Consider the following 12,953-nt stretch of genomic DNA (forward strand, 5'->3'; position numbering starts at 1 on the left):
ATCCCGCCCCGCGGCCGCCTCCCGGCCCTGCCGCGCGCCCCCATTGGCCGGCGGCCGGATGTCGCCCTGGCCGCGGGAGATTCGCGGGGCGCGGCGGCCCGGGCGGCGCGCGCCATGGAGGGGCTGCAGGGGGTGCGGACGCGGCTGCAGGCGTGGGAGCGCGCCTTCTGGCGGCAGCACGGGCGGCGGCCCGGCCAGGTGCGGGTCGCCGAGGGGCCTGGGGCTGCGGGCGCCACGCCGTGGCTGACGCGCTTCTCCCGCAGGAGGACGTGGCGGCGGCGTCCGAGGAGATCCGCGGTGAGCGGGGCGCCGGGGGCGGCGGGGCCGCTGGGGGGCCCGCGCCGCACCCTAACCTCGGCCCCGGCCCGCCCGTGCAGCGCTCTACAGGCGGTACCGCGTCTTGAAGAAGGCCCAGAGCCAGGCCGGCGGCGAGGCCCGCACTTCCGCGCAGTCGCCCCCTGCGGCGGCCGAGGAGGTACCCAAGCCCCGCCGCCCGGCCTCCCTGTCGGCCCCTGGGACACGGAACCGCGGCCCCCACGCCAGCCGGCCCTTCCCCTGCCCCGCGCCCCTGTCTCCTCCTGCAGGCCCCGGAGTCCAGCTGCTGGGGCCCCCAGCTGAATCGGGCTGTGGCCCGGGGCTCCCAGCCTGCCCCAGGGCGGAGCCAGGAGCCTGGGCAGGACTACGGGAAGAGGCTCAAGACCAACCTGCAGCTGAGGGGCGAGATGGGCCGGCCCGGTGGCCAGGGGCAGCCTCCCTCCCAGCTCTCACAGGTGGGCGCATCTCCTGCACGGGGCTTGCGGCCCTGCCTGGCTGTTAGGGGCCCACCGAAGGCCTGCTTATCGTCCATCCTCCCTCCCCCAGGCTGGGCCCGCCCCTGGCCGCAGACTCCGGCCTCCACCAAAATCCAGCCCTGACGAGCCTGCGCCGCGGCTGCCTGGCCCAGCAGCTGCCCCCGCATCTCCAGAGGAAGTCGGCGTGGAGCCTCCCCGGGCAGGGCCAGGCCGGCTGCAGCAGCTTCGGACGTCTCTGAGGCTGCGGCTGGGCTCCCTGGACCCTGGCTGGCTGCAGCGGTGCCACAGTGGGGGCCCAGATCCCCAGGGGGCCCCCGAGGGCTGCAGGCCTGGCCTGCAAGCTCTGACCTCGGGCCAGCAGGCTGGCCCTGACCCCAGCGCTGCCTCTGAGGCACCTTCATGGGGGCCAGAGGCTGCAGCCCCGCAGACGGCCCAGGCTGACACAGGCAGCCCCCGGCCCAGCGAGGGCGGAAGCCAGAGTGAGGAGCCTGGGGGTGGGGCGGCCCAGGCCCAGCAGGGCGGCTGTCAAGGGGGGCCCTGCTCTGAGGGGGCCGGGGCCGCAGCAGCCTGGACAGGGGAGGCAGAGGGCACGGCCGCCCCACAGGGCCCCCCCAGGCCGGGTGTCCTGGACAGAGGCAACTACGTCCGGCTCAGCATGAAGCGGAAGCGCTACGTGCGGGGCGCAGCCCTCCGCGGCAGGAGCCTGCGCGAGCAGGTGAGCCGGGCAGGGCGGGCGTCCCCTCGCCCCGTGTCTCCCCACTGTGACCTCCCTGCTGGCCCTCTCCAGGCTCGGAAGCAGAAGTGGCTGAAGAAAGGGGAATGTTTTGGTGGGGGGAGGCCCAGCTCCACAGCCAAGGACTCCTGCTTCCGGTGTGGGCAGTTCGGCCACTGGATGTCTCAGTGCCCCCAGCCAGGTGAGGCCTCGACACTGGGGGGCGAGTTGGGCCGACACTCGGTGCCGCTTTGGGGGGCACTTGCGGCCCAAGCCAAAGGCCCTACAGGTCCCCACCTGGCACAGGCCCTACCCCAGCCCTCCAGGGGAAGGAGGAAGTCCCGCCCACTCTCACTTTGGAGGAAGTGGCCCAGAGGACTCGCGCTGCCCAGTGCCCGCTCCCAGGTGGGTGAGGCAGCTGTGCTCAGTGACTGGAGTGACCTCAGCCCATCGGGGGGTCTCCCACACAACGACACAGCCCCCTCCTGTGTGGCTCCCAGGTGATGAGGACGCACGACCTATGGAGCCTGAGCCGCAGGTGCCTCCCGCCGTGCTGCCACTCTACCCCCTGGGGCCCTCGGGGCAGGTGGCCGGTAAGCACGCGTCCCCTGCCCCAGAGCCCCTCCCGAGGAGCAGGGGCGAAGCGGGTTGTGGTGACCAGCATGCATATCCACAGAGACGCCGGCTGAGGTGTTCCAGGCCCTGGAGGAGCTTGGTCACCGAGCCTTCCGCCCTGGGCAGGAGCGTGCTGTCATGCGGATCCTGTCTGGTGAGCACGGTCACGGGCAGCTGGGGGCAGGGGCTCAGGCCGGCAGCCTCACTGCTGGCGTCGTCTGCCCAGGCATCTCCACCCTGCTGGTGCTGCCCACAGGGGCCGGCAAGTCCCTGTGCTACCAGCTCCCGGCCCTGCTGTTCGCCCGGCGTAGTCCCTGCCTCACCCTGGTGGTCTCTCCCCTGCTGTCACTCATGGATGACCAGGTGTGTGAGCCACACCCCTCAGCACATGTTGCCATCGAGGGGCTGCTACTCCTCTCCAAAACCACACCCCCCAAACAGGAGCTGCAAGGTTCCCAGCTGTCCTTGGCCCTGTGGGAGTCCACCCCCCAGGGAGCAGTGCTGTCCCCAAGGCAGTTCTGGGAGGACGGGGGGGCCCGTGAGAGCCTTGTGCCCCCGTCTGCAGGTGTCAGGCCTGCCCCCGTGTCTCAGGGCAGCCTGCCTCCACTCGGGCATGACCAGAAAGCAGCGCGAGGCTGTCCTGCAAAAGGTAGGCGCCTCGTGGAAGGGGAGCGGTGGGCAGGCACCCGGGTCGCGCCCTGACTGTGTCGGCTTCAGGTGCGCGCAGCCCAGGTACACGTGCTGATGCTGTCCCCCGAGGCACTGGTGGGGGCCGGGGGCCCTGCCGGCCTCCCCCTGGCCGCCCAGCTGCCTCCCGTGGCCTTCGCCTGCATCGACGAGGCTCACTGCCTGTCTCAGTGGTCTCACAACTTCCGGCCCTGCTACCTGCGTGTCTGCAAGGTGAGCCGCGTACGGGTCCGAGTGGGTGAGCGGGCCAGGGCCCCCCAGGCTCAGTGACCTCGCCTCCACCCACTTCTGGCACAGGTGCTTCGGGAACGCATGGGCGTGCGCTGTTTCCTGGGCCTCACAGCCACCGCCACACGTAGCACTGCCCGTGACGTGGCCCAGCACCTGGGCGTAGCTGAGGAGCTGGGCCTCGGCGGGCCAGCTGCCATCCCCCCCAACCTGCATCTCTCCGTGTCCATGGACAGGGACCCCGAGCAGGTGGGTGTGCACAGCCCCGGGGGCCCGGGGCCCTGCAGGCGGCCGCTCTGACGCTGCTGCTTGGCAGGCTGTGGTGACGCTGCTGCAGGGTGACCGCTTCCGGGCACTGGATTCCGTCATCGTTTACTGCATCCGGCGCGAGGACACGGAGCGGATCGCCGCGCTCCTGCGCACCTGCCTGCCTGGGGCTCGGGGTCTGGGGCCCGCAGGTGAGGCGTGGCAGGGCCAGCGCCCCTGTGGACTCAGCCTGGGCCCCAGTGCCTTCGTGCCATCGGCTGCCTGTCTGCCTTCTCCAGAGGCTGTGGCCCAGGCCTACCACGCTGGCATGCTGAGCCAGGAGCGGCGGCGCGTGCAGCGGGCATTCATGCAGGGCCAGCTGCGCGTGGTGGTGGCCACGGTGGCCTTCGGGATGGGGCTGGACCGGCCGGATGTGCGGGCCGTGCTGCACCTGGGGCTGCCCCCGAGCATCGAGAGCTACGTGCAGGCCGTGGGCCGGGCTGGGCGTGACGGGCAGCCTGCCCACTGCCACCTCTTCCTGCAGCCCCAGGTTGGTCCCCCTCCTGGCTGCGGGGGTGTCCGCCACCCTGGCCGTTCCTCACGACTGTGCCGTGCAGGGCGAAGACCTACGGGAGCTGCGCAGACACGTGCACGCCGACGGCACGGACTTCCTGGCCGTGAAGAAGCTCGTGCAGCGGGCATTTGCGCCCTGCACCTGCTCCCGGCCGCTCCCAGCCCAGGAGGGAGGTGTGAGCAGCGAGAGGCCCGCGGCAGACCCCCCTTCCCAGGAGGCCCAGCGGCACCACGGCCAGCAGGCAGCCCCCGCGTCCAGCAGGAGAGCCTGCTCTGGTCACGAGCGGCTGCTCCCAGCACAGCAGACAGTGCAGGCGCTGGACATGCCGGAGGAGGGTGAGGAACCCGGAGGAGGGCCTGGGGTGTGAGGAGGGCCCCGTCCTGTGTGCCCTGAGCCCTGCTCTGGCCCTAGCCATAGAGACTCTGCTGTGTTACCTGGAGCTGCACCCTCGGCACTGGCTGGAGCTGCTGCCTGCCGCCCACGCCCGCTGCCATCTGCGCTGCCCTGGGGGCCCCGCTCAGCTCCAGGCCCTCGCCCATAGGTGAGCACCCCCCCCCCCAAGGCTGGGGACGGGGACAGAGGAAGGGGTTGCTGGTCTTATGTGTGTTCCCACCCCCCACCCCGGGCACAGGTGTCCCCCTCTGGCTGCACACTTCGCCCAGTGGTCACCTGAGGACCCAAGGCACAGCCGCAGTTCTGTGGAGTTGGACATGCTGGAGCTGGTGGACGCGAGCGGCTGGGAGGTGGTCTCTGTGCAGCGGGCTCTCCGCCAGCTGCAGTGGGACCCAGAGTCCAGGAGAGGTGAGCCCAGCCCCCCCAGCCCAGCCCAGGCCCTGCTGGCTGCCAGCTTGGGACTGATGGACTTTGTGGCAGGTGCGCCCAGGGGCACAGGTGTGCTGGTGGAGTTCAAGGAGCCGGCCTTCCACCTGCGGAGCCCCGGGGACCTGAGGGCCGAGGACATGGACCAGATCTGCGACTTCCTGTATGACTGCGTGCAGGCCCGTGAGCGCAGGGCCCTGGCTCGTCTGTGCCAGACCTTCCAGGCCTTTCGCAGGTGGGAGAATGGCCAGAGCTGGGGACGGACCATCTGCGGAGCCCGGTTCTGACAGGCTTGTCTCTGCAGCGTGGCCTTCCCCAGCTGCGGGCCCTGCCTGGAGCAGGCGGACGAGGAGCGCAGCGCTCGGCTCAAGGCCCTGCTCGGCCGCTACTTCGAGGAAGAAGGAGGAGGGGCCGAGGAGCTGGGGCTAGAGGACCAGCAGGTGCCGGAGCTGGGGCAGGCCAGAGTGAGTCCAGACTGGGTGAGCCTGGCTGCAGGTTCCCAGGCCACCCTGGGCCTTGGCTGTGTGAGCCACGGTGCCAGGGGACCTCAGGAGACTGACGTGCCCGCCCGCCCTCCCGCAGCTGCAGGACTGGGAAGACCAGGTCCGCCGCGACATCCGCCTGCTCCTGTCCCTGCGACCAGAGGAAAGGTTCTCGGGCAGGGCCCTGGCCCGCATCTTCCACGGCATCGGTGAGGACGCAAGGCAGCCTAGGGCCGGGGGGGCTGGGCCGGAGCTGGGGCTGGCTCGGGGGCTCAGGCTCCGCGCTCCTCCCCCGCAGGAAGCCCCTGCTACCCAGCCCAGGTGTATGGGCGGGACCAGCGCTTCTGGAGGAAGTATTTGCACCTGAACTTCCACGGGCTGATCCGCCTGGCCACAGAGGAGCTCCTGCTGCCATGCCGCTGACTGCCGGGGGGGGGGGGGGGGGAGGCAGGCTGCAAAGTGCAGAATAAAAAGCACCCAACACGTCCAGACACAGCACTCGGGCCGCGGCACGCTCTGCTTTATTGGCTCAGGCCAGAGAGCTGGGTGCCAGGCCAAGGTCCAGCAGGGGCAGGGCGGACAGCGCGAGCAGCAGAGAGAAGCAGAGCCGCAGGCCCAGGCCGTCGGCCAGGGCTCCAGACAGGGCCCCCAGCAGCAGCTTCCCCAGCAGCTCCAGCGTGGCCAGGAGGCTGTAGTGCGTGGCCTGTGGTGGGGGCGGGTCAGAGCCTGCACAGCGGCCCAGCCAGCGGCCCCGGGCACCCCCACCTCACGCCCTCACCTGCAGGGCCCTGGGCGCCAGCTGGCTGCAGCGCATCATCACGGTGAAGGTCACGGTGGTGACCAGGCCTCCCAGGAAGTGCTGCAGGCAGAGACTCAGCACGGCTGCACCTGGGGGGGGGGGGGGACTGGTCACAGGGCCCCAGGCTCCGTGCCCTCCCTCCCCGAGGCCAGCCCCGTACCTCTCAGGACGGAGGCAGGGCCCACGCTGGCATCTGGGGAGTCCAAGTGGAAGAGCAGGACGGTCTGGCAGGCCAGGCCCGCGAGGCGGAGCCGCAGCAGTGACCTCAGCAGGGACAGTGGCCGCCTGGGATGGGGGGGCATGGAGCCAGTGGGGGGGGGAGCAAGTGGAGGGAGTGGGGGGGCTGTCCAGGGCTCTCACCAGTGTCTGGCTAGCAGGGCCCCGGCCAGGGCAGAGCCAACGATGGAGCAGGCCACGGCGCCCACGCCGTTCCAGAGCCCCAGCTCGGGGGCGGAGGCGCCGCGGTCCAGCAGGAGGAGGGGGAGCAGGCTGCCGGCGCCCTGCTCACCTGCGGGAGACCCTGAGCTGCAGCAGCCCGCGCCGCACAGGGAGCCCTGCCGCCTGACTTGAGGCCTCACTCACCCAGCTTGTAGGTGGACACAAAGCCTGCTGTCCACACGGTCCCAGGCACAGCCAGCAAGCCCTGCAGGAGGTGGGCGGCTTTCCCGGGGGGGTGTGGCTCTGAGAGCTGAGGCGGCGGCCGCGGGCGGATGGCTGGGGCGGCCCATGCCAGGGCAGCGGCCAGCCAGTAGGTGGCGGCCAGGAGCAGAAAGAGCCGCGGCCAGGACAGTGTGGGCAGGAGGGCGAGCAGCCCTCCCCCCGCCAGTGCCGCCCCCAGCTTGTAGGCGACCACCTGCACGGTGTTGCCGGGCCCCAGCTCCGTGGGCTCCAGGAGCTGCACGGCCAGTGTGTCCAGGGCCACGTCCTGCACCGCCGCAGCCAGGTTCAGTAACAGCAGCAGCCCGGCCACGGGGATGGGCATCGCGGCCTGGCCGTCTTGGGCAGGAGGCAGGGCGGCCAGCAGCCCACACACCAGGCCCAGGGCGGCCGTGCTGAGCGCCAGCCAGGCCCGCGGGGAGCCCCGCCTGTCCACCAGCGGGGCCCACGCCAGCTTGAACAGCCACGGTGCGTACAGCGCCTTGGCCAGCCCCACGCGCGTCAGCGACAGGCCGCGGGCCCGCAGCAGGATGGGCAGCAGGCCGGACTGGAGCCCGTAGGGCAGCCCCTGCACCAGGTAGAGACCGGCCAGAAGCAGCAGCTTCCCCCGCATGGTCGGGCCGAGCCCATCGGCTTGGTCGGTCACACCTGCAGCGGGGCTGGGCTGGGGCGGGGGGCGTCGGGGACCGGAAGGACACGAGCCGGCTTTCGGGACAGCGCGCCTGCGACTCCCAGCAAGCCTTGCGCGGCTTCCGGAAGCGGCTGGGGGCGGGGCCGCCCAGCCCGCGTGCGCGAAGGCCCTGCACGGTCCGCCCGGAGGGCCTAATCGTGTCCCTGCCCGCCGCAGCCCGAGGAGTCGGCGGCCCAGCCCCTCCCGGAGGCAGTGGTCACAGGGACGGGAGGCGTCTGCGGGAAAGGTGCGGGTGCTGCCCACGGCGCTCTGCTGTGTCCCGCGGCAAGGCCGGACGCGCCTGGCCAGCCCAGCCGACGGGGCACCCCTGCAGCCTCTGCTGCCCGGGCGGTGGAGCCCAGCACCACCCCCACCCCCGCTGGAGCGCTGACCAGGTCTCCTGTCTGGGCGTGTCCTTGGCCCACGTGCCCTCCCTGCACACAGTAGGCCCCCACCCGTGTCCCCAGGCCTGCCCCTCCCCTAGACAAGCTTGCTCAGATGCTGGGGGGGCTCCCCCTGCCGCCTCCCCAGGTGGGGCCCACCGCTATTCTAGTTAAGAGGCAAGCCAAGGGGCTGACGCTGTGTTGCCAGCGAAGCCGCTGCCTGCAGCTCCTTATCCCACATGGACGTTGGTTCAAGTCCCAGCTGTTCCACTTCGGATCCAGCTCCCTGCTGATGCACATGGGAAAGCCGTGAAGACGGCCCCAGTGCGGGGGGGTGGGCCTGCAGCCACATGGGAGACCCAGATGGAGCGCTGGCTTTGGATCAGCCCAACTCCAGCCATTGCGGCCATTGGGGGGTGAACAAGGGAACAGAAGACTTTTGTCTCCCTCTCTGTAATTCTACCTTTCAAAAATATATATATATTGGGCGCCGGATTCTGTCCCAGTTGCTCCTCTTCCAGTCCAGCTCTCTTGGGCCCTGCACCCGCGTGGGAGACCAGGAGAAGCACCTGGCTCCTGGCTTTGGATCAGCACGGGGCGCCAGCCGTAGCGGCCACTGGGGGGTGAACTAACAGAAAAGGAAGACCTTTCTCTCTGTCTCTCTCTCTCTCACTGTCCACTCTGCCTGTCAAAAAAAAAAAAAAAATATATATATATATATATAGGCAAGTCAAGTCCCTGTCAGGTTGGCCGCCCTGTCCAGCTGGGGTTGAGGCACGAACAGGAGACATGAGGTAGACATGGGCACACATGGTGCAGGTGTGATAGAGGCGTGACACATGAGGCGGGGCACCCGTGGTGCAGGTGCAGGCGTGAGGCCGGCACACCTGCATCTCTCTCAGGAAATGGCTGTGGCTGCCTGGGGGTCTTGCACTGCCTGTGCACCCCTCACTGGGTATCTTGTTTCCATGTGAGGCCACGATGGAGACCCAGCCCAGGAGGGCAGGTGGCCGCCGGCGGGATGGAGACAGGCAGGATGGACAAGGCGGAGCCGTGCACACAGCTTCCGAAGGGCAGGCTGCCGCGTGCTTTATTGGGGACCCACAGGAGAGGGGCCCAGCCCCCGCCGGCCAGCGCGGCCAGGGCCCCTCAGGAGTACTCCCGCGTGAACTTGGCGTAGAACTGGCTCAGCCTCTCCAGCAGCAGCCGCAGCTTGTCCATGGGGGGCAGGATGGTCATCCTGAAAGGGGCGGCGTCAGTGGCGGGGCGGGGCGGGGCGGGGGGGGGGGAGATGGTCAGGGCCTCACCGGAAGTGGTAGGTGCCTTCGCGCTGCCCGAAGCCGCTCCCAGGCACCACGCAGATACCGGTCTCCTCCAGCAGGCGCAGGCAGAAGAACATGTCGGGGGCCACGCCCAGCTCCTGCGGAGGCCAGCGCGGGTCAGGGGCAGGGCCCCGGCCTCCCCCCCCCCCCCCGCGCGCCCAGCCCCGCCCCTGCCCGGCCCCGGCCCACCTGGGCGCGCTGCACGGCGCGCGGGGGCAGCTGCATGCGCGGGAAAGAGTACATGGCGCCCTGCACCGGGTTGCAGCGGATGCCCGGAGCCTGGTTGAAGACCTGTTCAGTGAGCTTGGCCTTGGCCGCCAGCTCGGCCAGCACAGCCTGCTTTTCCTGCGGCCGCGGAGGGACGCGCAGTCAGCGCAGCAGGCCGGGGGCGCGGCGTCTTCCCGATCCCCGCCTGCTGCCCCGTCCGCTCACCGCCTGGAACTGCGCGAAGGAGGGGTCGGAGGGCTCAGGCGGGCTGACCACCATGTCCAGCAAGGCCTGGCCAGGCACCGGGGGGCACAGCCGCACGCTCATGAGCTTCAGCATTTGCTGCTGGACTGCGGGATCCATGTTCACCACCTCGACGTAGCCACCGCGGAACCCGCACCTGCGGGGGAGAGGGCGGGCGTCGAGGAGGGCAGCTGAGCCGGGGCGCGGCCCACACCCCCGGCGGGCCCGCACGCACTCGCCCATGTAGCCCTTGGAGGCCGAGTGGAAGGAGGCGAGCTCCTGCTGCGTCGCGTACGGCGGCCCCAGCTCCGCCAGCACCTTCTTGAAGGAGTGGAACTGCGAGCCCTCGGCGTACACGTTGTCCTGGTACACCTGCGGGGCGGCAGGCGTCACGCGGGGCCGCAGCCAGCCCACCCTCCCCGGGGCTCTCGCCGCCACCCGCACCTCATCAGCCATCAGGAAGAGCCGCTCCTCGAAGGCGAAGCGGATCACCGCCTCGATGCATTCGCGGGTCTGCACCTGCCCTGGGGTGCGGGGAAAACATCGCGCGCAGGGTCAGCCCAGGGCGCACATCGGGGCCGGGCCGGGGCGAGGAGAGACTGGGCGTGCGGGGCAGGGCGCACGTAGGGGTGGCGGAGGCGGCGAGGCCTGGCAGGGAGCACGTCACGGCGGGCGGGGCGAGGCCGGGCGGGGGCGTGCAGGGCGGGGCCGGGCGCATGTAGGGGAGGGCGGCGCACCGGTGGGGTTGCCGGGGTTGATGACGCAGAGCGCGCGCGGGCAGCAGTGGTCACGAGCCTGGCGCAGCGCGCGCCGCAGCTCGGCCACGTCGAGCGCCCAGGCGCGCTCCTCGTCCAGGTAGTAGTCCACCTGCACCGCGTTCAGCTCGGCCAGCGCGGCCGAGTAGAGCGGGTACTGTGGGATGGGGATGAGCACGCCCGTGCGCGTGCGGCCCTCGCCGGCCACCAGCAACTTCAGCACCGTCTGCGGGCACAGGGAGAAGGCGGGGTTGGCGGGCCCCGGGCCGCACCCACGCCCTGCCCCGGGTCGGCCATGCGCGTGTCCCCCCTGGCCTGACCCACCACAATGGCGTCGCTGGCGCCCGTGGACAGGAAGATGTTGCCGGGGTCGGCGGGGATCCCTCCATCGCGCCTCTCGATGTACCGGGCCACGTCCTCGCGGATCAGCTGGATGCCGGAGCTGATGCTGTAGGCTCCTGGACCGGGGCCGGGGCGAGACGCAGACAGAGGCCTGTGAGGGCGGCCGAGCCCCCTGCAACCTGCCCGCCCAGACCTCCGTGCGGCACCAGCCCTCACCCAGGCTGTGGCCCCCGCACGCCTGCAGGATGCGCTCTGCCCTCCTCTTGGCGTCAGCGGGGAAGTCCGGGCTGCTCAGGAGGTCGGGGTTGACGCACAGGGCCAGCACCTGGGAGGACAGGCGCTGAGCGCGGGGCACGGGGAGGGGCAGGCGGCCGGGGGCAGCGGCCACACAGCAGCCTCACCTGGCGCAGGAAGGTGATGGGTTTCTGACCCATGGCCTGCGCGTCGCCGATGTTGGCGCGGATCACCTCGGTGAAGGGCTTCTTCACACCCTAGGAGTGGGGAGCAGGCAGGTCGGGCCCCACAGCCCCGTGCGCCGACCCTGGTGCGCAGGCGCAGCCCGCAGGACCGTACCTGGCGCAGCTCCTGCTCCAGCTCCAAGGCGCGCAGCACTATGGGGCCGCGCACGGCGTACTCCACCTTCCGCACACAGGGGTTCATGGTGTCCAGCGTCAGCACCTTCTCCTTCAGCCCGCATCTTGCGGCCTTGCTCTGGTCACCTGCTCTCAAGGCCATGGTCCTGCTCAGACCAGGTGGGGAGGCAGCTCAGAAGGCGGCAGGACCAAGAAGTGGGTAGAGTGGCGGCTGCCAGGCTCCGCAGGCCAGGACTGGGAGGGTGGAGCCTGGCAGGGGCGCCCACTCTGCTGGAGCCCGGCTGAAGGGGCTGGGGCTGCCCGGCCCCGCCCCATCCGTCAGGGCGCAGTTCTGCCCCAGGGAGCCAGAGGGAGTGGGTGAGGCGGCAGGCGGGGCTTGGCGCCAGGCCCAGTGCCCGCCCCGCATCCCCGGGGCAGGGGAGCAGGAGACCCACATAGGGGGTAGGGACAGCCGAGGAGCCACAGCTGAGGGGTGGGGGCCGGGCCCAGCGGGTCCAGGGAGGATGGAAGTTTACCCCAGCAGGGCCCGGCCAAGGCCTAGTCCTCTTGGCAACCCCATCTTTGCTCGGGCCAGCAGACCCGTCTCCTAGGTAACTGAGCCAAGCCTTAGGAATCCTGGGGGGCACTGGGGGAGGGGGTGCGGAGCTGGCAGCCACGGCAGAGGCCGCGGGAGCACAAGGTTGGACCTTGGTCCCCCAGTCAGCACGGCAAGGGTTGGTAGCGCCGGGGGCCCTCCACCCTGGGGCTGCCCTTTCACCAGCCACCAGCCGGGCTGCCCTTGGGCCACACCCGGGGCCAGAGGTGACCCAAGTTTCCCTTCTCCTGCCCCTGATTGGTGGAGAGCGCAGGAAGCCTGTCGGGATAGGTCCTCGAAGCCCCACCTCCACAGGCCCAGGGGCACAGCCAGGATGGCACAGCCAGGCGCCTGACAGGAGGGTCAGCAGGGTCAGGAGGCCGGCGCCCGGAGCCGGCGCAGAGAGGCCGTCAGGATCCCTCCCTGCGGGGCTGGCCCACCTGTCTCTCACCTTGCACCTTTCCTCCCTGCCGCCACAGCCTCCCCGTGCAGACCTGGCCCTCGGGCTGGAGCACAGGTTAACGTGGCCTGGCCCAGGCAGAGCCAGCCCCTGCCCGCCTCCTGGCAGTGCGGCCCAAGTGGCAGCCGCAAGGCAGGTGGACCTTGGGCAGCTGGACCGCCCCACACACTAAATTTAACCGGCAGCCAGCTCCTGGCCCTCCCCCAGACCTAAGGACAGCAGCTCTCCAACCACTGTGCCAGGAGAAGGGCGGGCCCTCAGGACACTGGGCTGACCCAGTCAGTGCCCAGCAGGGGATAGGGGGAGAGGCCAGTAGCTCACACCCATGCTCCCCGGCACCGGCGGGTGTGCAAAGCTACCGCCATGGACATGGACTGGCAGTGCCCTCAGCCCTCCCTCTTGAGACCCCTTAGGGGCCCCTCTCACCCTGGCACACTGTGCCCAGCCAGCTCGGAGCCCAAGTGGCCAACTGCCTGTCCCCTGTCCCACCCCAGGCGGAAGCTGGCAGCCAGGACCAGGGCGACACGCCAGCGACGAGGGACCCGCCCCCTCCCCCAGGGAAGTGTGCAATGCCAGCCTTGTGCCTGCTCTGCCCCTCTGGCTCGGGCCCAGGAGTCCTGGGAAAACCACCTCCCGTTCCAGGCTGGGGTCTCCGGGCCCCTGGCATGGCCACCCTCAGCCTTGGCCCCCAAGGAGTGGCCCCCCAGAGCGCCCTGCTCCTTCCAGAAGGCAGGACTCAGGGAGGGAGTGCTGAGGCTTCCTGCCCAGGGCTGTGGGCCCCCTCCCCGAGCACC

The 12,953-nt window shown here is 70.7% G+C and overlaps 3 protein-coding genes across 5 annotated transcripts; 1 reads left to right on the forward strand and 2 right to left on the reverse strand.

Annotated features, from left to right (window-relative positions):
* Positions 1-114: 114 nt before the first annotated feature.
* RECQL4 (RecQ like helicase 4) lies at positions 115-5,749 on the forward strand. The gene is made up of 22 exons (XM_062187832.1): positions 115-198; positions 264-297; positions 378-475; positions 585-770; positions 862-1,506; positions 1,579-1,705; positions 1,810-1,908; positions 2,004-2,096; positions 2,180-2,272; positions 2,375-2,481; positions 2,684-2,767; positions 2,836-3,018; positions 3,103-3,282; positions 3,350-3,491; positions 3,579-3,829; positions 3,897-4,188; positions 4,265-4,394; positions 4,485-4,654; positions 4,727-4,907; positions 4,977-5,136; positions 5,255-5,363; positions 5,453-5,749. Exons 1-22 carry the CDS (start codon positions 115-117, stop codon positions 5,575-5,577), a joined length of 3,573 nt encoding a protein of 1,190 aa, XP_062043816.1. The 3' UTR covers positions 5,578-5,749.
* MFSD3 (major facilitator superfamily domain containing 3) lies at positions 5,640-7,331 on the reverse strand. The gene is made up of 5 exons (XM_062187833.1): positions 6,536-7,331; positions 6,314-6,461; positions 6,114-6,238; positions 5,933-6,042; positions 5,640-5,857 (listed from the first exon to the last, which is right to left on the reverse strand). Exons 1-5 carry the CDS (start codon positions 7,221-7,223, stop codon positions 5,684-5,686), a joined length of 1,245 nt encoding a protein of 414 aa, XP_062043817.1. The 5' UTR covers positions 7,224-7,331; the 3' UTR covers positions 5,640-5,683.
* Positions 7,332-8,721: 1,390 nt separating this feature from the next.
* GPT (glutamic--pyruvic transaminase) lies at positions 8,722-12,908 on the reverse strand. Of its 3 annotated transcripts, none has more exons than XM_062187836.1 (12): positions 12,151-12,908; positions 11,106-11,271; positions 10,934-11,023; positions 10,749-10,857; positions 10,515-10,648; positions 10,173-10,416; positions 9,880-9,959; positions 9,671-9,807; positions 9,418-9,592; positions 9,175-9,330; positions 8,971-9,083; positions 8,722-8,903 (listed from the first exon to the last, which is right to left on the reverse strand). In XM_062187836.1, the coding sequence occupies exons 2-12, from the start codon at positions 11,265-11,267 to the stop codon at positions 8,813-8,815; spliced, it is 1,491 nt and encodes a 496-aa protein (XP_062043820.1). In that variant the 5' UTR covers positions 11,268-11,271; positions 12,151-12,908; the 3' UTR covers positions 8,722-8,812. The 3 variants fall into 3 exon arrangements, with proteins under 3 accessions (XP_062043820.1, XP_062043822.1, XP_062043819.1); XM_062187838.1 differs by having other exon boundaries at positions 12,586-12,639; XM_062187835.1 differs by lacking the exon at positions 12,151-12,908 and adding an exon at positions 11,641-12,130.
* Between the last annotated feature and the right edge of the window lie 45 nt (positions 12,909-12,953).

Source organism: Lepus europaeus, chromosome 4, assembly GCF_033115175.1.
Source record: "Lepus europaeus isolate LE1 chromosome 4, mLepTim1.pri, whole genome shotgun sequence".
Taxonomy (NCBI): Eukaryota; Metazoa; Chordata; class Mammalia; order Lagomorpha; family Leporidae; genus Lepus; species Lepus europaeus.